Here is a 25,076-nt window from a genome sequence, read left to right as displayed (position 1 = left end):
ATTAGTAACAAAATTAAGCTTTTGCTCTCCTTTTGAATAAATACTGGAATTTATTTGAATATATTTAATATAAAAAAAAATAATTTTTTCTCATTTTTCTATTACTGGCGACTTCAATAAATATACACATCAAATTAATTAAAATATAAAATTAAATTTTAAAAAATTAAAAAAAAATTAATTATACCCTCTTTTGGAAAAAATCCTGCGGACGCCCATATGATCGCTCATTGCTCGATAAAATATAATACATATTCGCTCGTATGTAATTCGAGTTTACGAAGAGAGCTTTCGACGAGAAGAATATCTTTCCTTTTTCTTGCGAGAGAGAAAGTAAAAAAAAATTCTTTTTAGCTTTTTTTTTTTCGTCGCGACACGCTTCATTCGCCGGCTCGGTCGAACTTTACACGATTTACGCGCGATTTCACATTTTGCCGCCTCCTCGCGACCAATTTCGAAAATTATCGGTTCCACGCGAAACCACCCACGTGTTGCTCCGCCGGCGTGAACGCGAGAGAAAAAAATCCGCGAGGTGGAACTTCTTCCACCTCGGAAGAGGAGAGAGAGATGGAGCTCGCTAAAAGAAGGAGGGTGGACCTCGAGGTGTACGGTTGCACGCGCGAAAGCGTTATGCAAGATCGGAGACCGTCGATGCGTCCTTATTTGCAGAGGGTAATTTTCGAGCGAGAAAGAGAGAGAGCGAGGGAGAGAAAAAAAGACGACGAGAAAGAGATGAGGGAAGGAGCAAATTGACGGGGATTATCGCGGGACAAAGTCGAGCCACCCACGTGGCTTGCAGAGCCAAGTGCGATTAAATAGCCGCACGTGGATAATGAATACGAAACGATGGAGCTTGAATCGCGTGGCGATCATTGATAAAACGCGACAATCTCCACCTACGTCATCGTCCCTTAAATCGGAGAGCGATGATTCTCGGTGTGTATTAACATTAGACCCTCTCTCTAGGGACGCTATAAATTTCACGAGACTTCTGGCAAAGGGCGAGGTCCTCTATACGGTCTCATTTAAGGAGATTCATTAAAATTAAGGGATTTATTAAGGAGTGACTCTACGCGACGCGATCCATCTGCGTCGCCCAAATTGTTCCCTTGTGTAGGGGATTCGGTGAACCAGCGACTGGAGTATATTAACTCTCCTCAGGTTCCATAAATTTTTGTAAGCTCTTGACACGGTGAAATCCCCCGATGTCTATACATTATTACAATTTTATTTATACATTAAAGTTAAAAGATTGGGTCGCAAGTTGCAATTAATATTATAATGGAGTTTATAAAATAAATATATGCGCAAAGTTTTATTGCATTATAATATTAATTGCAGCAACATCTTGCGCTGCCACGAAGTCTGGAAAATCCTACACCCTGTTTTTACTGAAATATACATCAAATTAACAGATAAAAATCGATCACGAATTATATAAAACGCGAAAATATTATTAATTAATGAACAATTATATTTTTCTGGAGAGACAATAAAGAAATCACATTGTTAGGACATAGATTTTTTTCGTCTATTTCTTTCGACTTAAGTGCCTTTTAAACTTTAAGAAATGGCAAAAAATATATAGAAAATATAGATATTCGTATTCTACAGAATTGGAGAAGGCTAATAATATTTTCGCTATTTTCATTACAAAATATCAAAAATAGCGTATAGCACTTTACATTTGTTGCCTGAGCAGCTCTTTTATTTTATCTAATCTTTCCGGGTCATTGCTCTCAGCAGGCACCACCGATTTATGCCACATTATTACTGTATTTATAAAAAGGTCAGCTGACGTAAGTCGCATCAGAATTAAATAACAGCTTAGACGAGCCAGCTCGGGAACTTACAACTGCAGACGCAATTAAGAGATCGCGTATCGATAAAGATTACGAGAGCCAATTAATATTAATATTTCGCCAATCAACGAAGCGAGCTCTTCGATGATATAACGGTGTCGCCTTCTTCTTCCTATCCGACCACCCAGACTTCACCGAAACGATCGATCTTGCGTGGAGACGTACATTCCAATTTAGATAAACAGATAAGTTTATTCGGCAACACGGGACATATCGACACGTCGACGCACACGCGCGATAGACAAGAGAAATCTCGGTGAAATCTTCGAAATTTTTCAAACAGTTACATCTGTTGTATACGATAAGGCTGCGATGAAAGAGAGAGAGAGAGAGAGGACGCTATTATTTCCTCCCTTTGAAGTCTCGGCGTACGCTAACGCACGTTAGTACGGCGCGTGACTCGTCTTTGATCTCTGACCGAGTAAGTAATTAGATGCATCGAGCATGCACGAAATTGTATACGCGCGTGCACAAGCGTTCTCTCGGAGGAAGGAGCCGTGCTTTATGCAAAAGCGGTTTCTCCTTCCTCCGTGGATGTGTGTGCGTGCAAATATGTTTGTCCCTTCGTTCCTATATACAGAGAAAACTTTATCCAGGGTTAAAATCTCTGAAGTCACCAGATGATAATTAAAAATGGTAGTAATTTAATCAACCAACTCTGGCTATTTAATAATCTTTATTTAATATTAGTTAATAACTATTAGTTAATTGTTTCACATTATATCATGTCACATTTTAAGATCAGAAATTAAGTTTCTATATAGAAAGTTGTGTTTTAGCACTTGATAAGGGCCGAAACCCATGGCCGAAACGTCGTAAATATTAAATAAAGATTATTAAATAGCCAGAGTTGGTTGATTAAATTACTACCATTGTTATCCAGGGTGTCTGGCGGTCAGGGAAAAAAGTGAGGAGATTTTACTATTTATCTGGATTTTTTCACATTACTCTACATTTGTGTCAATAATTTGAGATTTTTTATTAAATAAATATAAACTTTTTCTTGACTAGATAAAACTAAAAAATTGGATATAATATAAATAAAAAAGGTGATTATTTAAATAGTTTTTATAGTGACATGTTTGTTTCGATTATCGTACATAATGCAGATTGTATATAATTGATTAAAATTTTTATTTTTTTAACTTCCGAACCTTTTCATTGTTGACAAAAATATCTCAAGGATTTCATGTTTTAACATTTAATTGATTTATCATATATAGATATATGCAAATTATATATTTGGAAGAAATAATACTAAAAGTGAGGAAAAAATGAATTTCTCAAGGATTTCATGCTTTAACATTTAATTGATTTATCATATATAGATATATGCAAATTATATATTTGGAAGAAATAATATTAAAAGTGAGGAAAAAATGAATTTCTGGTCTTGGAGAAAATGATGGAATTTTTTTCATTGAGTCTGCTGGGTTTCTAAAGAGAGGAAAGGACGTTATCACATCCCGCAATTTATCGTTTACAACTTCGCCGCTTTGTCGTAACTTATATTTCTCGTGTAATCTCCGCGTCATCTCGGGATCTCCGACGGAATCTCCCGTGGATCTGGGAGACTTTTTACGGGAAATAGCACGTGCTCTCCGCGCGAGTGGCGATTTAAAGCGCCAACGCGCTTTAATCCGCTCGTTGGAAACAGAATTTAATCGGCGTTAAATAAGGCGTGGCGATCGGCGCAATTGGCTTTCATGTACGGTCTTCGCATTAATGATGCATAAGTTTTAATTATTATTCAAAGAAAAGAGCATTCCGGGAATGTGCGGAATATTTCAACGCCTACTTAAATACGTTATTATAAAGTCTAAATAAGTTTGAGATACCAAGGTGCGATAATTGCGCATTCTCTTTGACTCCATCCCACGTTTCTTATCTTAACATTATTATAATTAATAAAACCGTGTTCTTTCTCACTCTACTTACTTTTATATCATTTTCATGCTTATACATATTTAAGAAATATGTATCCGAAAAATGTTTCTCGTTTTATTAATGCATTATACATTATTTTAATACCTTTCTGGAAAAAGCATTTATATCATACAGTAGTATAATTTTACATTCATTATCACACTTTGGAGAAATTCCTTTCGCACTACTTTTCATGTATATAAGATACTGAAAAAAAAATAGCAATTTTATTTTGATCATACGTTGTCGCGAAACCTTGTATCGCGGTAATTTAATAAAGAATTGCCCGCACACGTAGTGCGCGATATTGCGGTGACGAAAGAGAGAAAGAGAGAAGGAGGGTCCAGTTCGCATAACGCAATTATCCGTATTAACATAGCGAGCCCGGTGGTCCACATCTGCGGTAGCGTGGCGGAACGTTGGGGATCACCTTTAAGTTGGTAGTAGTAATACTCAAGGTAGTACAAGGTAAGCACGGTAACGACTCCCTCTCTCTCTCTCTCTCTCCTTCTCGCCTCCTCTTCACAACGGATGCAATTTCGTCCCGGAGCGGTATTATCCCTCCCGTCAGCGCGTGGAAGAGACGGAAAATTGATAAAGCGAAGCGGGAGAACGCTACCTGCTGAAGGATCGTACGAGTCTCTCCTCGAGAGAGCGAGCACGATGTGTTCGCGATAAATGATGGGTATATCGAGTAATTGATATTTCTCATCGTTCATCGTCCCGTAACGTTCCAAGTGATATTCGATCGGGCGGGAGTGTTGCTTTACTTAATGTCGGATGAATAATGGCGCAAAATTGTAACGTTTCGAGTAACCGGATGCCGGTCGCATTTCTCTCACCGGTCCAATTCGAGGATTGATTGTTTTTAACATTGAAAGGAAAGATTTCGTAAAACATATTTCAAAACACTGTGTTACAAGATCAAGAGAGAGAAAGTGTCAATTTTTTTCAGTAATTACCCATGTGGAAATTGTGTTAAGGCTTTCATGAAATCCCTGTTAATTTTTCCTAACTTTGTTAGGGTCCTAATGTAGAAACCCAATAAGAACCCTTTAAAGTCGGTCAAGCTTTTCCATCGAGGGTTAAGTAAACTTAAATGGTTAAGTAATCAGGACCTTGATAATTGCCTTGTGAAATCCTTTATATTACCCCAAGATATATTATAATGATATTTATTTTAAAACTTAGTCGAGTTTTGATAAATAATAAGTTAACAATATCATAATTTATTTTAATAACTGCTACCTTCATCAATCAAGCTCTATCAAGACCCTTATTGGTTTCCTTATGCAGAACATACATTAAATTAGCTACTCAAAACTGATATCACCTAATTTGGCAGTAATGTGGAAATCCCTAATAAGAACTCCACGTTTAAGCCCTTAAAGGCCCCGACATTTTTTAAAGGTTGCTCTAACAATTTTCCACATTGGTAATAACTATTAAAGGCTGATGCTGTCTATTTAATTCGTTCTACGAGACTATCAGGGGAGCTATAGGGATGTTGTTATGAGATCCATTACATTCCATATTACTCATTTATCTTGAAGAATGCGCCGTAAAATCGCGCTTTCGCCAAGATAGATGTGCAGGGCGTGGCTAGTGAAAATAGCGTGAGTATATCGAAACGTAAAGGCGAGAAATGGCGGGAAAGAGATGGATGCGCCGAGAAAACAAGGGGGAGAGTTATAGAGGAAAGAGAGGAAGAATCTATCGGGATCGTTAACCAAAGGAGGAACGTACGGCATGTTCTTCGCGGCTGGCCTTTCCTTCTCTCAGCATCCTTCGTATTTTCGCTTTGCCCTTTGCCTCTTCTCTCTCTCTCTCTCTTTCTCGGCATGAAGATCGAAGGCTGCTTTACGAGGCAGTCTTGTAAGTCGATCGTTACGCCTCGATAGTGCCTCGTAGTCGAATGCATGTGTGAGGCGCGTATGGAATATTATGGCGTGACATCGCGGGACATAAAGTTGTCTCTTCCTTATATCCGACTCGTGCCCAGCGAAAAAGACAAAAAATATTCAAAGAAGAATCGAAGTAAATCGTGCCGCCACGAGCCGCCAGTCGTCATCGTGCAGGGTGGTCCACGTTTTGAGAATTCTTTCGTATTTGACAGGATTTTTTGAAGAACGTATGCGATCTTATTGCAACCGAGAATAATCGCCTAAAGAAGAATAATGCATTTTATCGGCATTTATCTTCTAACAATTATTAAATTTTATATTTTTATTACACACGCAAAATTTCAGTCGCTGCAGGACATATTTTAATATTTTATTAAAAGATATTAAATAATATTTTTTTATCAATGCGTGTATCTATATAAATAATGCTCAAGTGATTCAGAAGTTTACAAAAGACATAATAAACTGAAATTATATTTTTAGTAAACATTTTTATGACCGACTTGGTATATCGTAAGCTTAATAAGTTCGAGTTTAATTATAATATATAGAGAATGTTTCAAAAATTCTGGCGCCCATCTTTAGGTCATGTTGGCCTAAGCTGAATTTACGTGCTGCTACTGATATAAACACATGAAAAAGAAAGCCGCTTTCGACACGCTCGATTCAGTAATTATGACACCTCGCATCAACTTTTCGCACCTGTTCGCGTGTACCGGTTTTCGCATCCCAAGTTGAGGATGGAAAATCCGTACGTAACTGTACCTACTATAGTACTTTTTAATTTTTATCCCTTCACATTTTTTTTTTTCAAACTCGTTATTTTTATGCGTTTTATTTTACTTAAAACAAGGAAAAATAGAATATTTATAATTTTGACATTGAAACTTGGATAATAACTTAAATAGGAGATAAAAAATATTCATCGACTTTGGAAGTTTTTAGCAAATATAATGTCTTCGAGTTCACTTAATTAACCCATGTCTTATTATATGTTGCAGATTTAGCGGACATCAATATGTTTCGACAGGAGGGAGTCACGACTTACTCTCAGCTGCTTTTTGACGTCGCGCGGCAGCAGGTCGTTGTTGGCGCAAGGTATGTACTTTCCACGTCGCATGCTTTTCTTCAATTACTGAGTTAATCTTGCCAGCCTCAGGATAGTCGTAACTAACAGAGTGTGTGTTAACAGCGTTTAATTTGAAAATCTTTACAATGTTATTTTTCGATATCCTGAACATAAACGTATGTGGCACGACATGAATTCCTAGTACAGCGCGATAACAGCGAGAATTTAGATAAAGTCGAAAAATTCCATTTCAAAAAATTCCAATTTCGACATAAAAACAAATTAACTAACTAACGAATTCCTCGAAAAGTGAGCCTTTTACAATAAAATCGAAACAGTTACGAACATGTTATGGATAGTAGAAAAAACGTTGAAATTCGCGGATTCGATAGCGGATTTCAGCCTGTCAGTGGTTCTTCTCGATAATAACGAGTTTTAGAAAGTGTTTTGCAGAGATCAGAATTTAATGAGAAGATATTCTCGGACGACCTACTGCCTTCGATAAATATCATCTTCTCTCGATCGCCTTGAGAAAAAAAAATTCGATCGTTTGATTGTCACATTTTGACACGATAATCATGATTTTATGCTTCAGACTGACACATCACAAACTATATAAGCCTGATTTTTACACGAGTTATTTTAAACGTGTTTGAAACTCTTATAGGAATTTTAAATATTTACCTTATAATCATCTATGTCTTAACTACTAGAACGTTGTACAATAATTATAATCCTACGAGGTGCTGTTTCATTTACACTTAATATATTAGTTTCATAAACGTCGATCAGTTTTAACGAAAATTTAATTGTCTTGCGATATGAAGAGAGTCGAAATTATAAAGTTTAAGATGTATAAATAGGATACATCTTTATTTAGATTCCTCTTTAGAGAGTGTTTTGCTCGAATCGATGCGAAAGCTTCTATTCGAACTGTTCTTCACCCGCGAACTGGGCGAGCAAATTGTCGGAGAACGTGTGGCGAACGGAAATAAATAGAAAAGAAAAGAGAGAAAGAAAAGGCGAACCATTTCGCGCGTTGGCTTAGGACCGTCCTGTTATAGGACGCGCTCTTTGACGCGCGTCGACGCCACAGACGCAACACGACCCATTGAAGGCAGAGAAACGCGCTGCTGACTTCTTCGTCCGGCGATTTTCAGCGAGATGTCCTGGCGGTTCGCCAAATTGGCTAACATACGATACGCCGTCCTCCGTGAAGGCGCCGATCCATTTTCGCGCCAGACGAGACTCGACTCGCGTCTGGTCGGTTTTATCCCCCTCGTCATTTCACGACACATGACTCGCGATGAAAGAGAAACGTTCTCTCGTTGATGCTCTTTAAATCGACTCGCTCATTAATTGAGGCCGGATCGAAAAAGTCGAATCGCCAATTCACGACATGACGATCGTAATTGAGCCCGTGGCGTGTCTAAATTGCCGAGACTAATCGCAAGGGACAAATTTCACGATTTTTTTACTGCGCCATCTCATCCTCTCTTTCTATCGCGCTTTAAAATCTTAATCGATGAAATATTTAGGGATCGCGCGGCTTACAGGCGACGTGGCGCGGGAATCACGAGGACGAAATTACTTTTGGAAGTCATCGCCGGCGCAGTACGTGCTCGCGCCTAAGTAAACGCGTTTCTCGCGCGATTCATTTACTCGCGGCCGGGTTCAAATGGCGCGAAACGTGCTTGTAACATCGCGTTACTACGGATCGCGAAACTATGTTTGGGAACCCTCTATGTGCAGGGTATATCTAAAAAGTGTGAGAAATTTTAGGAGATGATTCTTTGTCGAAAATTAAGGAGGTTTCTTATTAAATTAAGAGGAAGGTAAAAGAGTTGAGTTTTATTTTTTTTTTTAATATTAATAAATATTCTTTTTATTGGTGGAAAATATCCATCAAATTTATTTTGTTAATTTATCTGAAAAAAAAAAATAAAAATTTTTATCTCCCTCTTTAGAAAAGTGTAACTCCTTAGGTAGGGATATAAGAATATATGTTTATACACGGAGATAATTTTCTCTTAGAATTTATCATAAAAATTATGGTAATCGTGAGATAATATGGTGTGGGAAGAATTTTATAAGAGTTTCTCTGATTAATATTTACCACAATAAAAAATATTAATATGTACACAATAAATTTTACTATGTATGTACAGTTTAATATATGTATGTACATAGTAAAATTAATCGAGTATATTTTATATCTTATTGATATTAATATTTTTATTGTGGTAAATATTAATTAGAAAAACTCGTAAAATTCTTCCAATACCATATTGTCCCACGATTACCATGATTTTCAGGGTAAATTTTAAGAGAAAATTCTCTCTGTGTATAAGAAACACTCTTTATTATTTTCGACAAAGAATTATTTCCTAAAATTTTTCGCACTTATTTAGATACACTTTGTACATGTATGTGATGTACAAATTATACGGCCTCTTTTCTATACACAGAGGCGAAACTAACTAAGGCTTCCACGGCTGGCGGAATCTTTTTTGCGAGACTTTCTCTAACCGATAAACACCGCTTCATTATAAGCAGGAAACGACGCTCGATATAAATATACTTATCCCAAAGTTTATATTTGTCGAGGAAAAAAGAGAAGAAAAATGTAGGAAAAGAGATCAAAAGGAAACGAGCGTGTTTGAGGTGACCTGCGTATCAAGTGGGCGAATATACCTGTCCCCACGAAATCGTATCTTAATAGCGTCTGTCATTAATAATATTCGTACATACATATGGCGTTTTATCGCGTCTCGAATGACTCGAGAGCGGAATCGGGAAACGTTCTCGATCGAGAACCATTTCACGTAGGAGACTGAGCAGCAGGCAAAGATCGAGTCTACTACCGGTTATCTCGATCGACGTATCTTGAACTAGGAGAGATGCGCGAATGCAAAGACGTTTTCTTCGAGGCTGCTCTCGTACTTTGTTCGCAGCACGCTCGCGAGTATATTGAGAAGATACTTGGATTACATTAAACTAGTTTTACAAGACTGGTCGGTCTTATCTATATCTGGCAACTGACAGCAAGTTAAATGATTAATTTAACTTAAGTAGCTTAATATATGTATAAGTAGTCTTTGCGAACAAGAAACAGAGGAGCGCGAATCTCAAAGCATTCTTCGAAATTATTCTTAATAGCAGGCTGATTTTCTTTTCTTCATTTTTCTTTTATATTTATTCTCAAGCATAGATGCGTAGCGATTTAATATAATTATGTAAACGAATAGAAAATTATTATCCAAGCTTGATCTTTTTAAACCGATAACATGCAATTTGTTGTAATAAAAATCGAATTTAAGAGAAATGACATTATTATGTTTTATTGACTGAATTTTGATTTGAGATTTAAAAAATATCGAAACACTTAATATCGAATTTCTAATTCTCGTCGCAGAAGGGTAACTATATATAACTATAACATATAAATTTAATGGCAGTAAATATGACTGGCAATCTTCCGTTATCAGATTGCAGGATGACATTCGAGCTGAGCTGATTAATGGATTTAAAATTAGCGCTGCTAATGTAGTTGTGCGCGCATATGCGCGACGAGCAGTCAGTGCTCTGCTATCGAAAAAAAATGCAGTCTACCCACGCGAAGTAAACGCGATTGTGCATATATATACACGCGCGATACGAGTGTCGCGAGATCGGAGTCGGTCGATCGATCGATCGATCGATCGATCGTTGGAAAAGGGAGTACGCCCTCGTGTACTTTCTATTAATAGAATAGTCAGTTATTAGCCGATGCCCACGCGTAGCCACGTCCGTGCGATTTCTAGAAAAATATCGATTACGGAAAAATGTGCGAAAGGCGCCTGCAAACTCACAAGTCTTCTGGTATTTCTAATTTTGGCAGATTGGATTTTTTAATTTTTTATTTGGAATTTTTTCTTTTCAACAGACGAGTACAAATGAAAGGTTTAAATATTAATAATTTTTTCTTAGAATTTTTTTTAATATATATTTTAATGAAATTATGTACAGAAATGTTAAAAAATTAGGCCGATAAGTGAAAGGAAATAGAAAACTTTAAAATGGTATGAAATAGGAGTTTGACTTAAATAATAAACAAATATATAAGTGGGCAAATTAAATTGTATTTTAATATTGAATAAAACACGGAACAAGTACATAAAAGTAATTCACTCTTTTTGCAGTAAATACTCAACCATTTTTTATTAACTTTAATACAAAGGTGACAAATTGAAAAGTCACAAACTCATATTTCATATCGTATAGTATTAAAATTAAACATTGAAAGAGAAAATTAGTATTAACAAAAAGTGTTTTCAAAGTTTGTCGGTCTAATTTTTTTATACTCTCTGTATAACTTACTTTACAAGAAATATGAAAGAAACTTGGCTAATACACTTTATATTTGGAGTAGTAGCAAATAAGTTAATAAGTAATGACATTACATTATAACTTGTTTGTATAATATTTCAATCAAACTTTCGAAATAACTGTTTCGAGATACATTTAATTTGTCTCTTTTATTTGACTTAAATTTATATACAGATGTTTTGAAGGCGAAGTGATGTACATGATGGTCTCGCATGGATATCATCTCGTGTCTTATAGCCAGGAAGTATTTCGCCAGGAAATTTCTCGCAACGAGATTATTTCTGCCGCGTTGAGCTTCTCGTTTTATTTGCGAATAGGAAACAACGGCAATGGGATATACTCGGGATAAAAGTTTTCGGGTTTATGCACGCGAGATTACTTGTGACAGCCGGTCGCAGGTGTTGGGAATTTCATAGACGGTCGCTAACGTGGTCGTATCGTATTTATGATGTTGCTCGAAGTACGAGGTGTATGAGACCTTTCTCGTTTTCCCGTATTGCCAGTTTTATCTCGTCGTCGTTTTCATATCGATGTTTGACGGAGAAGAGGAAACGTTTTCTCGAGCATTTTTCCTTCACGATTTAACGAATTTTTCCTCGTTTTATTATAATCTTCGGAGATACTCTTATCATCTCGCGATCGTGTCTTTACCGTTATGTGTTTAATTTAATTTTCAAACGCGCATTTTTATATAGGATCTCTCTTTCAGCTTCTAAATATACGCTCTTCTATCTATAGTTTTATATAAATTTAAAATAGACTGCGTGATATAAAAATCTTTGAACTGATTATCTCATACATGCGAATTAATATAATTTTTACACAGACTTCTTTTAAAATTCTTTTTATATTTCGGAGGAAAGGAATATAACATTTTCGCGAGTGAAAATTATGATTATTTTAATGAAACATTTATCTTTGCGACACGACTCATTTATTTCCGTCTAGATTTCTTTCAGCACGTGTGACGAAACGATTTCACCGCGACCGATATCTCGCATCGGTATACATACATATACAGACACTCTGTATGTGTCCCAGACCGTATCACACGATAATGGGAGATTCCTGAGGCGATTTGCAGACGATTTTTCCTGAGCGAAAACGTCGAGAAAGGTCATCATTCGTCTAATGTGTCCAATTTTTGAAATTATGTATCTTTGTAACTAAGCCTTAAATTAAAATTCTATTCAAATAAATTTTACCTGAAATTAACTAAAAAATGTAGTTTTGTTAATAATTTATTTTGACGAGGCTTAGTTTACAAAAACTTTTATTTTCAATCGTTTATAACTGGAAAATTACTGGTGCCTGGACATTTTCGCTGAGGAAAAATCGTCTTCAAATCGCCTCAGAAATCTTCCCATTAACGTGTGATACGGTAGGTCTGGGACACCCTATATACATATACATATGTATATGTGTGCACGTCGGTTCGGAAAGTTGTACGGGAGATTTTCGCGCGCTCGCTCGCCGTGACAAATCGTTACCGGGAGATTTATCTCGTAGCAAATAAGAGCGGTCTTATTTATAGGACGATGTCGATCGACGTGTCCGCCGTTACAGGTTGTCGCGTGAGATCTCGCCGGTCGTTATACGCCTACGAAACCTGATTTTGGCGTCGGCAGCCTCGCGTTTTTGCACTTTCTGAAGTCTCCTCCTTTTATTATTCAACTCGAGGAATCGCTGCTACATCCCGGGACAGCCTCCGATAACGGCCTGCACAAGGTTGTCAAATGACTGACCGCGAGTGAATATGACGATTTTTTTCTTTTTTTTTTTTTGGCACAACTTACGATGAAATCTGCTGCCATATATATGTCATGGTATATATTTACCATGGAGATTGGGTACGATGTATCTCGATAAAATCATACGCTATCTCGCGGGAATTACGTAAAATGCATACGATGTGTAACGGGAGAATTATGCATTAGCGAAAGATCATATCCTCGAATTTCTTGTCATATTTATGTGTTTTTTTTGCTTTACGCTTATCTCGTTTATAATATCTCGTTCTAAATTCATGTTCTTTAAAGCAAGTTGCCAAATTTAGAGCGAAGTAAAAGTCGCAGCGCCAATTGCTAAAAGAGAGGAAAAAATGCAAGCGCGAAGGAATAACAGAGACGTTCACTTCATCACGATCGTATAATAATTACGGGTTGCCATTTTTTTCGAGCATGCCGAGTTTTCGAGACGATATTGCTCCTCCACCGTTTCGGAAGGTCGAGTGGAAGAAAAGGGTACCTGTGCGAAGGGGTCCAAGAAGCTGGTGAAAAGTCGAGAGAATGTCACAGGCGGCGCCAGCCTGTCCTGTTCGTATACGCAATAGCTCTCTCGCTATATCCGTCAGCGATCATATACAGGGTGTATTTAAATAAGCGAAAAAATTTAGGAGATGATTCTTTGTCGAAAATTAAGGGAGGTTTCTTATATAAAAGTTAAGCTCTGATAAGAAATTAAATATACAGGGGTTGTTAGTTTCATCCTCTTATAGCGGATACAGGAAGATAAAAAAAATATTAATGAATATTAGTGGAAAATATCCACCAAGTTTCATTTTTTGGTCTGAAATTTGAGAAAAAAAAGAAAAAACCTACCTCCCTCTTGAGAAAAGTGTAACTCCTCAAGGAGGGATATAAGAGTAAATGTTTATACAAGAAACTCCTCCTAATTTTCGACAAAGAATGTCTTAAATTTTTTTGCATTTAGATTTAGATACTTATTTAGATACCCTGTATATATATATATATATATATATATATATACATTTGAACGTTTACATATATAGAATGCTCGTAGTTTATGTAATGCTTGTAACGGCCGGTCGGCGATGGAAAATGGGCGTGAAATACACATTACGATTCAGCTCGATTACATCGATCAATTGTGATTACTCGTATAGAATTAACCGCGCGGGTGTATATACGTGTAGTCATAGCGAAATATAGTGTAGTTTCCTCCGTAGGTTAGAGGCTATTCACCCGTAAAGTAAAAGTAAAAGCATTCGCTTAAACCTTTGATGCATCATGGATGAGCCCCTAGCTTCCGCGCGAGTCAATTCTGGAAAAGCGAGAAAAACACAGAGCGAAGTTTCTAAACAGAAACTTTTTTCCGTCGCATTTGCGATATTCTCGTGTTGTCGATGCTTATAACTTTATAATGTAAGGGTGTCTGCACTAGACTACAAAAGGAATAATATATTTTAAATATAAGAAGCGGCTATATAAATCTCATTCTTTAAATAAAAGAGCATTCTGAAAACTATTCATAAACTTATAAAATACTACATTATAATGCTTTTTTTTTTTAAATAAAGTATCTTTTTTATTGTAATAGAATTAACGTATTTTTTATATAAGATAATAATTTTTTTTTTTTACTTTATAATTACAAAGAAAATTTTACAACTCTTTCGCTTAAAATTAACTCGTGAAATACCGGCATACCAAGTTTAATTATCTTCACGTTAATTAGAAAAAAATACTACGCGTCGGAAAGAACCTCATTATTGAAAAGTTCGATCTTCAATAAAAACAGCTACTTCAGCGTTTGAAAATTATTCCACTCGTTAAAGCGGTATGCGGGAAGTGTTTTACTCAGACTTCTTCCTCTATGTTTTCGGAATAGAGAGGATCCCGGGAGCAATTTACGAACACATAGAAGATGTCGTTCCGCTCTTTATCTCCAAGAGAAAGAGAAAGAGATAAAGCTTTTTCTTCCCGTGCAAAAACGGCCGTGCAACGCTCGTATAGATCTGCTGCGCTGAATGAACCGGTAATGGGGGTAAAGACGGAGTCTTGTTGCGACGCCGTTCACGTTTACGCGATAGCCGGCGTGGCGAAATCACAGATTTCGATTCGGGATCACGAACGATGAGATCTTCGCGTCTCTCTAAACGGCGATAGAATTTATTATTCCACACGGCGCTGGAAGTGTTGCACAGTTGCCGCGCGACTCGTCACGATCCGCCGAAGAAGAGAACTCGTTGCACTTTCGACGTGTCTCGCATCGCGAGAGAGATCTCGTCTCTCAGATGCTGCTGTTAACTCCTCCGTGACAGAGAGAGAGAGAGAGAGAGAAGAAAAGAGAGGAAAGGGAGAGAAGAAGAGGAAAAGGCACGTCCTGTCCTGTCCGTGGATCTTTCAGCAAATATTGAACGTCTGAGATATCGGCAGGATTACAGGTATATACCGAGAGACTAGAGAGAGAGCGAGTTCTCTCTCGCCGAGTTAAGCATCCAATTTTGTACTTGTCCTTCGAGTCGAAGAGAATGGATTTGTGCGTAAGAGAACGAGGGCAGGTTAATATTATACCTACCATTTTGCTCTCTCCAAAACTTTCATAAGATCAAGGATAATGGAAAAGGGCTATAAACCCTCTTTTCATCGGGAACAAAATAACGAAATCCTTAATAAGCGGATTAATGTCACGAAACTTCTCTCGTATATTCTATGATTTTTGCTGTAAATTCTCGTCCATAATATTATACTACTATATATATTCTGGAGTCACTCTAAAATTATTCTCTCGGCATAGATATAATCTTGAGTCTCGCGTGTATGTGTGTATATATATATATATATATATATATGATTAAATGTCCTTATATACTTGTACAAGATATATTTTCAGGTTTTAGTGGTATAATATATTGCGCCGAATATTTCATGGGATTTTATGCATGTACGATTGCGCAGGACGAGGATGCCAAGAGCGCGGTGAACCATTCATGGGTATCAGCTGATAACGTCAGCCCGGTTTCACGGTTGAAATTCGCGTTCGCTCGATGCGATCAATGAAAATATCGTGTTCTTATCTTATGAACGGGGCCTGGTGGCACGTGTGATTGTGGGCTGCAACGCAGCCCACGGATTTTCGCGATCCATCGAGATATTGCATTGAAGTGCATTCGAGTCCTTCAAGGATTTACATGCCACAATCGAGAAAAACGCGTTCAATCGACAGATTAACGTCGGAAAATTGAAAAGCACGACAAGGTTTCTTTATCGGTTTCTACAGGAAAATTTTCTCTTTGAATTTACCGTGAAAATCATGGTAATTGATATTAATATGCATACATAATAAAATTAATCGATGTGTATCTTATTGTGGTATAGATATTATATATTTTTTATTGTGATGTAAAAATATTAATCAGAGAGAAAGAAACTTTTATAAAATTCTACCAATACCATATTGCCACGATTAAGAGAAAATTCTCTCTGTGTATGCACTGAAAAAATAAAAATAAAAAAAGATCGAGTAATTATATTAAACATCAAAATTAATTTATTTCGTACAAGAGATTGTTTCGTATTTCTTGAAAAGGAATTGCAACGAACGCAAAAGTTATTTAGCGCGTGGCTCAAATTTAAAATTCGATTCCCTTTTCAATCACATTCACTTGCCAGCTGTCCACGTGTATCCAGATCGTTCTCTGGCACCCCTCAATCTTGCTCTTTCTATAAATGCATACAGAGTCGGTGCACGCGTGCACTCGCTCGCTCGCGCGGCGCCACGATTTGCATTCCTACTTAATTCCCGTATGCGCCAATCGTGATGTCAACTTGCGTCCTGAAGCTTATCGAGCGGGTCTCTCTCGGGTGCTGACAGGTAATAGAGAGGCGTATCGATGGATTGGCGACCGGGTTGGTGGTCGTCTCGAGGGCAACCTTTTCCATATATCGCACGATAAAAAGAGGTTTATATATGCGAGGACGCAAGACGCACCGGCATCTGGTCCGTCGTAAATAATTATGTTTATCTCTCTGCTATGTTCCCTCGGACGATATTTCCACGGTGATGTATCGTTCGTGCGTAATCTTTTTCGCCGGACATTAGTTAGCTTCGCGTCGCGATCGCGACTTCTCATTCTTTGCGAAAAACCTGCAGGAATTCTTGTAGAATGCTGGCCGACCTGGCGGCGTTCCTTCTGACGTATCTCGAGCGATACCTAAACTCATGTCTAACTTCGTAACTTCGGAAACCTTAGATACAAGGGTTTCTCGAAAACTTTAGTATGTTAGATCAGATAATATTGGAATTTAATCAGAATCTGAAGTAATCTTATCCATTTCCGATAATATGCTCTTCTATCCTAATCGAGATTTTAATATTTCACAATATATAGTACAGCTCAAACTTTTATATACTTATCAAAACGAATTTTACATGTGTGATTTATCTTCTCCCATATTATATAATTAATTTTTTCTACGTCTCATAATTAAGATATTGCCTTTATTATATTTTTACACGCTGATCATAGTTTTTAATTTTCATATATGAGCAATTATTTCAAATATCTGACATTGCATTTTTTTAAACAATGAAATAAATGAAAATATATCATGTTAATCATAATGTAAATTAAATTAAGTGTCACGCAGTCGAAATTATTCTATCGAAGATGGTTGACATTACACTATAAGCAGTTACTCGGGTTGCTTCGATATTTTCTGAGCGAGCTAAAAGTTGAACACGCTTTATTATCCAGTTACTTATCGCGCAATATTTTCTCGCACTTGCGGGTTTCACGGACGATTTTATCGCAATGGTGTATACGCGGCAATTAGCATTTCCTCGAATCGAGTTGCGATTTATCGACAGACAGCATCCTTAACTTGTGTACACGTACACATGTCGGAAAGTACACAAATTACATTAAGTCGATTTCGATTCGCCATGTACACGCTGATTAAGTAGCTCTTTAATCTACCTCAAATACTGCGCCAATTAATATATAAGTGTATTAATTTATAAATATGTACGTGTAATATATAAAATAATAATAATATAAAATATTGCTGCGCGTAAAATGCTTATAAAAGATACTTATATATTTCACATATCATACTTAAATTTTATGGCTTGCATCACAATGCACTTTTACCGAGTTATGAAGTTGATGTGAAAGCCTCTCAAAGTGATGTATAAAAAGTTGTATGTATGTTGCATTTATTACTTAATTTAAATCGCTTGACGGCGAATAAATTTAAATATTTTGCGACAGAATGAGATTCTTTCAATATCTCGCGACAGGGGCTTCAAACGGGAGAACGCAGGATTGACGGGAAACGAGAAACGAGGGCACGTGGAAAATCGATCGGGTAACCGCGTCCGAAGTTAATCGTCGCAGGAGCCATCGCGCATGTCCATCCTCGCGGTTGTCACGTCGCATAATAAGTCGATTATTATGAAAGCACTGGACAACCTGTCCCCTTTCTTTCTCTCTTTTTCTCTCTCTTAGTCTCATAATTTTCTCAAGGCGCGAATTACGGCCGCGCATTGCACAGCCGGCACAATGGTACGACGACCATCATCGCGCTCGTCTACACGTCACGAGAAGAGGAAGGGAGACCAAAGAGGTATTTGTCCACTGAGCAGGAAGTAATCTGTTTCAATGTGGCCACTCGGCCAATAAACAACATACGAAGCGTACCTACCTACTTACGTTCACGACTCACTTAGGCTTATCCGTGGGATTAGAGCGATAACAAAACTCTTCTCAAGAGATTGAACTCGGGTATCAAAGTAAGAGAATTTAAATGAGCAGAACCGCATTTCTATATCGACAATTTTTATAGACTACAATTTTACGTAATTATTTTAGCGTAATATTTCTCCATTTTTTCAGAGAAAAAATTAATTTTCTTTATAATGAACTAGAAGTAAGTCGTCAGTATTAATAAATTTCTTATTATTTCTCCGACCAAACTGACCATCAATTTGATTAAAATTTGCACGACGTTTCGACTATCGGTTCTGGTCCTTATCAAGTGCTATGATTTCTATATACAAGATAAGATGTTAACGGTTGTTATTTAATCGCATTATTTCTTCATAATGTTTTTTCTCTAGAAAATCATATAGCACTTGATAAGGATCAGAACCGATGGTCAGTTTGGTCGGAAAAATAATAAGAAATTTGTTAATACTGACGACTTACTTCTGCTTCATTATAAAGAAAATTAATTTAACAATATTTTAATGTATTCTTTTGCAATTTTGTTGTTCTTCTTTTTGTCAAAGAAAAAATGACTTATACATTACTTCTTTTTATATATATATATATATATATATATATATCATCGTTATATTTCACACGTCGGTTGATATACGAGTCATTTATCTTGAAAGTGGTATAAGTCGAGAGCTTTGCCGATCTTGTCGAGGTAGATATATGAAGATTATTTATACCTGCATCCTATTTAAATACATTTATATTGCAAAAGCAATCGTGCGCCACTCTCGGAATAAACGATGCGTATGACAATACGGACTTGTATCTCGTTTACGTTCTCGCGATCGAGGTGTCTCAACGTGTCATATGGCGACAGTAACATCGGTTCGCTTTACTACCCGCCTACTTCGCACGCGGGATCCCCATGTTCTAACAAGAAAATATGAGAGACGTTGATTGACGCCCGTAAAACTCGGTGCGATATCCAACCGCACCGTTACCGTAAAATTGGGTCCCGCGCAAATCCCGTTGTACGTGATACAGCAATGTAATACAAAATTGATTGCAGTCTACCGTATCTTCAATCAGAAAAAGAATCACAACAGCTAAGTGATGAAAAAATTTCATTCAAGAGACAAGTTTCTTTTATATACATATATTTTTTTAAATTATACGCAAATGTGTGGGATGGAAAAGTAATCCTGCACTTTTCTAGCACTCGATAAAGCACTTTGTCACGCACTTCAGTGGAAAAATCGATTATTATCGAAAGTACTAATTGCATCTGTACAGAGAGAATTTGTTTCTTAGAATTTATCTTGAAAATCATGGTAATCGTTGGACAATATGGTATTGGAAGAATTCTTTAAGAATATTAATATGTACATAGAAAATTAACATAGTAAATAATCGAACATATTTTATATCTTATTGTTGCGTATAGATATTAATATTGTGTTAAAAATATTTAATCAGAGAAACTCTTATAAAATTCTTCCAATGGCATATTGTCCCACGATTACCATGATCTTCAAAATAAATTTTCAAACAGGATGTGTACTCCCGGGAAACTGGAAAACTTGGAATTCTCAGGGAATTTGAATACTCACGGAATTTATTTTGAGCTCAGGGAATTTTAAAAAAAATTGCTCCTTTGATTTTATTTTCAAAAATACTTATTAAGTTTATATGAAGTATATTAAAATATATTCTATTATAAATTTTCTTGAAAACTTAAATTTTACCTGGAATTTGAGCAAAAGTTTGAATAGTCACGGAATTTATTTTGAACTCAGGAAATTTTTAAAAAAATTGCCCCTTTGATTTTATTTTCAAAAATACTTATTAAGTTTATATGAAGTATATTAAAATATATTCTATTATAAATTTCCTTGAAAACTTAAATTTTACCTGGAATTTGAGCAAAAGTTTGAATAGTCACGGAATTTATTTTGAACTCAGGGAATTTTTAAAAAAATTGCTCCTTTGATTTTATTTTCAAAAATACTTATTAAGTTTATATGAAGTATATTAAAATATATTCTATTATAAATTTTCTTGAAAACTTAAATTTTCCCTGGAATTTGAGCAAAAGTGCCTGAAAAATCATGAAATCCTCAGGGAATTTATTTACAAGATTTGAGTATATACACCCTGTAAAAGAAAATTCTCCCCGTGGATTTTCGAAGTCTGCGATTTCGTGTTCGCGGACATATAACTTTGTTTTATCGGAACAAAGTCTTATATATATATATATATATACGCGACTGGACAATCTCCCTCTCGTTCGACGGCTTCTTTTCCGCGACATAACTCATTCGTGCCGCGCCCGCGACGACGACGGCCTTGTGGTGTCGCCAAAGACGCGAACGAAAGAAACAGCGTGGTATCCCTTCGGCGGGAGTGTCCCGATCCGCGAGAGCATTACGCGATTGCATCACGTTGGGTTTGCCGATATACATAGATAGAGCGACGCGATCCGGCATGCACGGTGCCGGCTTATTAATTGGCATGCGCAACCCGTCGGCCTGCCCGCGCTTGTGTACTCCACTTAAATAATAATTACCTGCTCCAAGTATCGCGCGACGCGGGCGCCCACGTAGGCGCCGTTTATGCTTCGTTGCGGGTTCCCGAGTCGCTCTCGAGCAGCCGGTGCGAGGAGGGAAAGAGTTTCGTGCCCGCGGAATATATTAGATCGTTATACAAGGTGTTTTTCGTAGGTAAAAGTCTTCTCGAAGATTTCAGACTTTCAGAAAAAATGTATGAAAAACTATTTTCTTTCGATGATATTTTCATTTGAATGTTTATTATTGTGCAAACAATATTTAAAGTTTTGGAGATTGATATTTATGTATTTTGATTACGTTAAATTCTCGAGGAATCTCTTGGTGAGACAAAGAAAGTATCACTTCGTATTAGAGCATCTCGCGGTATCTCAGATCAGACAGTATTGATCAAGCAGTTGAATAGGATTATTAATAGAGAAGTCTAATGAATGGCGCGAATCCGTGGCCCGGAGTATCGAGTAAAATGCAACATGACGAACGATTGTTATGCATATACGTCGGACGCACGATAAATTGCAAGCTGCGACGTGGCAATCGTATATGAATAAATTAAGTTCATCGATTTGACAAAAGGTCCGCGCGGAATATCGAGTGCGTAATTATCGACACGTCGAATGAAGAAATACTCGTGCATTTGTATTTCCGCGACGATATATACGTATGCGTGCGAAAGCGGTGTCCCTTGAGGAACGAAGATTGCAGATTGCAATGTTAGAGAGCGAAAAGGTTGTCGGAGGCGAGCGATTTCACATGTATAACAGCTGAACTCTTCTATCTGTCAAATAAATTAAGATCAATATAATTCACTAATTGTAAGACACGGATATACAACTTCTAATTAAACCCTGTTACAAATTGCTAGTGGGAAGAATTTAACGAGTTTCCCCATTTTAATTTTAATGATAGACTGTATAATTAATCCGAAATGTCAATCTTTAATTAGATATACGCGATGACAGTTTCTTCGAGTTAAACCTTTTTTTTTTTCATTACGGATCAGTGAGCAGAATCGCGATCGCGCGCTACTTCCATTTACATAAATCGCTACTTACAGGAACATAGACAAGTATTGAGTTATCCATCGGTAATCTACACTACACTTCCTGTTCCTGTCGTAATCGTCGTTGTTTTCCTCGTCTGGGGAAAAAATAGAGATAATTTCAGATCTTCACGGTCGTTTATAAATCGATAATAATTTACTTTACTTATCGAGTTTCCCTTGCGGCGATCTACAGCTACTCGCTGTCTTCCGGCACTGAGTTTGTTACATATACATATATACGTTCGGTAAATAAAAATTGCATCGTGTTGATGGATGAGCCGATAGTAATTTATCTTTCAAATATCGGGCTTTTTAAATAACTAGTAGAGAAGTTAATTTTTACGATACTTTTTTACGTATTTTAAAATATTGAAGAAAATTTTGAAGCGAAATAAAGTTCTACGTATGTTCCAACGAAAATCTATCCAAAGTTTCCGATCGGATTAAATCTGACGTTACATATAGGAAAGACTTTTTAATCTATCGATGACACGGAACGTGTTCACCGAGCGATCTCGCGTACTCGACTCGGCCAAGTACCGTCGTACGCACTCGCGAACATACGTACGTATATGCGTGAGTATATGAGTCGCATCTGAGTCAAGTGGGCTGCCGTGGAATGTCGTCCGAGGAGTTTTCGAGGGCTCCTCGAAGTCGCTGTCAAACCCAAGTACGCCTCCGTGACTTCCACGAGTGCCTCGACGAGATCGGCCGCGAGCCTCAGTAACACCCCGCGAAGTGAACACACAGAAAACGACGTTACTTTTTTTTTTTTTATCTACCGAACACTTCACCTCACCTTACTTCACCTCATCTTTCGCGAGCGGTCGCATTCCGGAGAAGGTAGCTGCACACGTCTTTTGCATGAAACCACCTTTCTCTCTCTCTCTCTCTCTCTTTCAGATCAGCTGTCTGCGAAGAACCTCTACTTCTATGAATCATTAATCATTTAGCTTTCTTTTGTCCGTTTTAAATATTTATAAAGACATTTCGTTTATTAATACTTCCTCTATTAACATTTAATAACAGAAGAACCTTTTTTTGGATTTAGTGTTTCTATTTAATTCATTAGCAGGCGTATCATTTGTTCAGATTTATTGACTCGTGTAAAACTATATATTTCAACTAGGCTTCTTGGCTTAATTTTTCATGAGAAATTTCATTCCTTTGAAAAATTTAAATCCTTAAATAGGATATGTATAATATATATCGGCGAACAAATTTTCTGACCATGTTGATTTCGTCCATACATCGTTCTGTACAAATTTTTTTAATCTGTCTTTGCTAAATTTAATTTGTATTATTGTATTCCTTATATTTTTCTTTTTTATTATTAATTTTTCATGTTATTTTTACTTTTGTGTTGATATAAATACTTTGTTTTTTACTTGCATCCGTTGTTTATTAGAAGGAGTATTTCCTGTTAAATTAAATAAATATTTAAAAAACGAGGAATGTGAAAATCAAGATTTAAAAAGTTTATTTGAAAGAGAAGTATAACTGATATATGATATATAATTTTCTGCCCCGCAAATACCTATAAGTGATAAAAGTTAGAGATCTAAAGAAATATAATTTCAATTTATTTCAATAATCTATAATTGCTTATGTCTTGATTTGCCCGTGATATTATTATAAACCATCTATCTGCGCCAATGAATATCGAATACTACGATGCATTTAAGAAAGTAAAGGATGAGAACTTTTTCCCTCTCGCGTTAATGTGATAAGCAATATCGCGAAGTTACGGTGATGCCTGTAAATGCACTCATTTAGATGCAGAATACGATGCGCGATACGTGTTTATTAGCGGATATAATTGGAGTGGCGCAATCAAGCGTGCCGTCGCTTGAGGAATTCATGAATATAGTCGGCATCGGGAATCGCAAGCGAACTTCGCGCATAGATAGACTCTCGGAGAGAGGCAGCATCATTCTCCGCCGACCGTCCTATGAATACGACGATACGATGTCGTCTTCTATGAGGGAAATCGCCGCCGTCGTCGCTGTCACTCGTCGCAGCTATTCTTCCTCGATTTAAAATTGAGATACGCATATCGAGATGTATCGCCAGTTACATTCCTCATTACCCGGGTTCTACGTGACTTTCAATCAGACGATCTAGTAACATTTTGATGAAATCCATCCAAAGTTGCGAAAGTTGAGTTCCCTTTAGTGGAGCTCCATTAAATCTCTTTTTTGAAAAACCTGAATTCCCGATTCTAGACAGAAATTGATTTATTGCATTTAGTGAAAAAATATATTGGCTAACAAAAGGCCCTGACGACTTTGACGGATGTTGCTACCAAAAATGTCGCGAACGCGACAGGCGGAGACAGCCACGTCAGCGGGGTCTTTTAATGGGTTAATAGCGTATGGGACGCGCTTAATGACACGCGGAGAGCACGCGATGATGGAGATGTAAATAAAGTGTGTCTTTTCAGAGATAATTTGTACCGCTTGACGCTGACGTCGCTTACGGACCTGGAGCACGCCACGTGGTCCGCGCCGGAGGACAAGGTCAACACCTGTCAGAATAAGGGCCAGAGCGTCGAGGATTGTCGTAATTACGTCAAGGTGCTCCTCAGCAACGGCAAGAGCCTCTTCACCTGCGGCACTTACGCCTTCAGTCCGTGGTGCGCGTGGCGAGAGGTGAGTTCTCGAAAGGAATCCGATTCGAACGAATATTATATCTTGTCCGTAATGTATAATGAACTTCGTGTTATTTTTTTCTTCGCTCTTTTACTTGTCGCGGCTGTCACCGTCGCGCGATGTCAATAAGATCAGATTACCGTCATTAAGCTCGACATTATATCCTCGATAACGGACAGTATAACGGAGGTTTTCGCGGGCGTACTTTCTATACGGTAGCAA

The 25,076-nt window shown here is 37.1% G+C and overlaps 1 protein-coding gene across 3 annotated transcripts in view; it reads left to right on the top strand.

The window, feature by feature from the left end:
• Sema5c (Semaphorin 5c) overlaps positions 1-25,076 on the top strand; it is a 102,621-nt gene that overhangs the window by 69,737 nt on the left and 7,808 nt on the right. For all 3 annotated transcript variants that reach the window (XM_029315572.2, XM_085488438.1, XM_085488439.1), the window contains exons 3-4: positions 6,694-6,790; positions 24,647-24,854. In XM_029315572.2, coding sequence (XP_029171405.2) covers positions 6,694-6,790; positions 24,647-24,854 — 305 coding nt within the window. The remainder of the gene's footprint in view (positions 1-6,693; positions 6,791-24,646; positions 24,855-25,076) is intronic.

Source organism: Nylanderia fulva, unplaced genomic scaffold (genome assembly GCF_048542155.1).
Source record: "Nylanderia fulva isolate GAGA-0341 unplaced genomic scaffold, ASM4854215v1 Scaffold7, whole genome shotgun sequence".
Taxonomy (NCBI): domain Eukaryota; kingdom Metazoa; phylum Arthropoda; class Insecta; order Hymenoptera; family Formicidae; genus Nylanderia; species Nylanderia fulva.
This window is presented reverse-complemented; position numbering and strand designations above follow the sequence as displayed.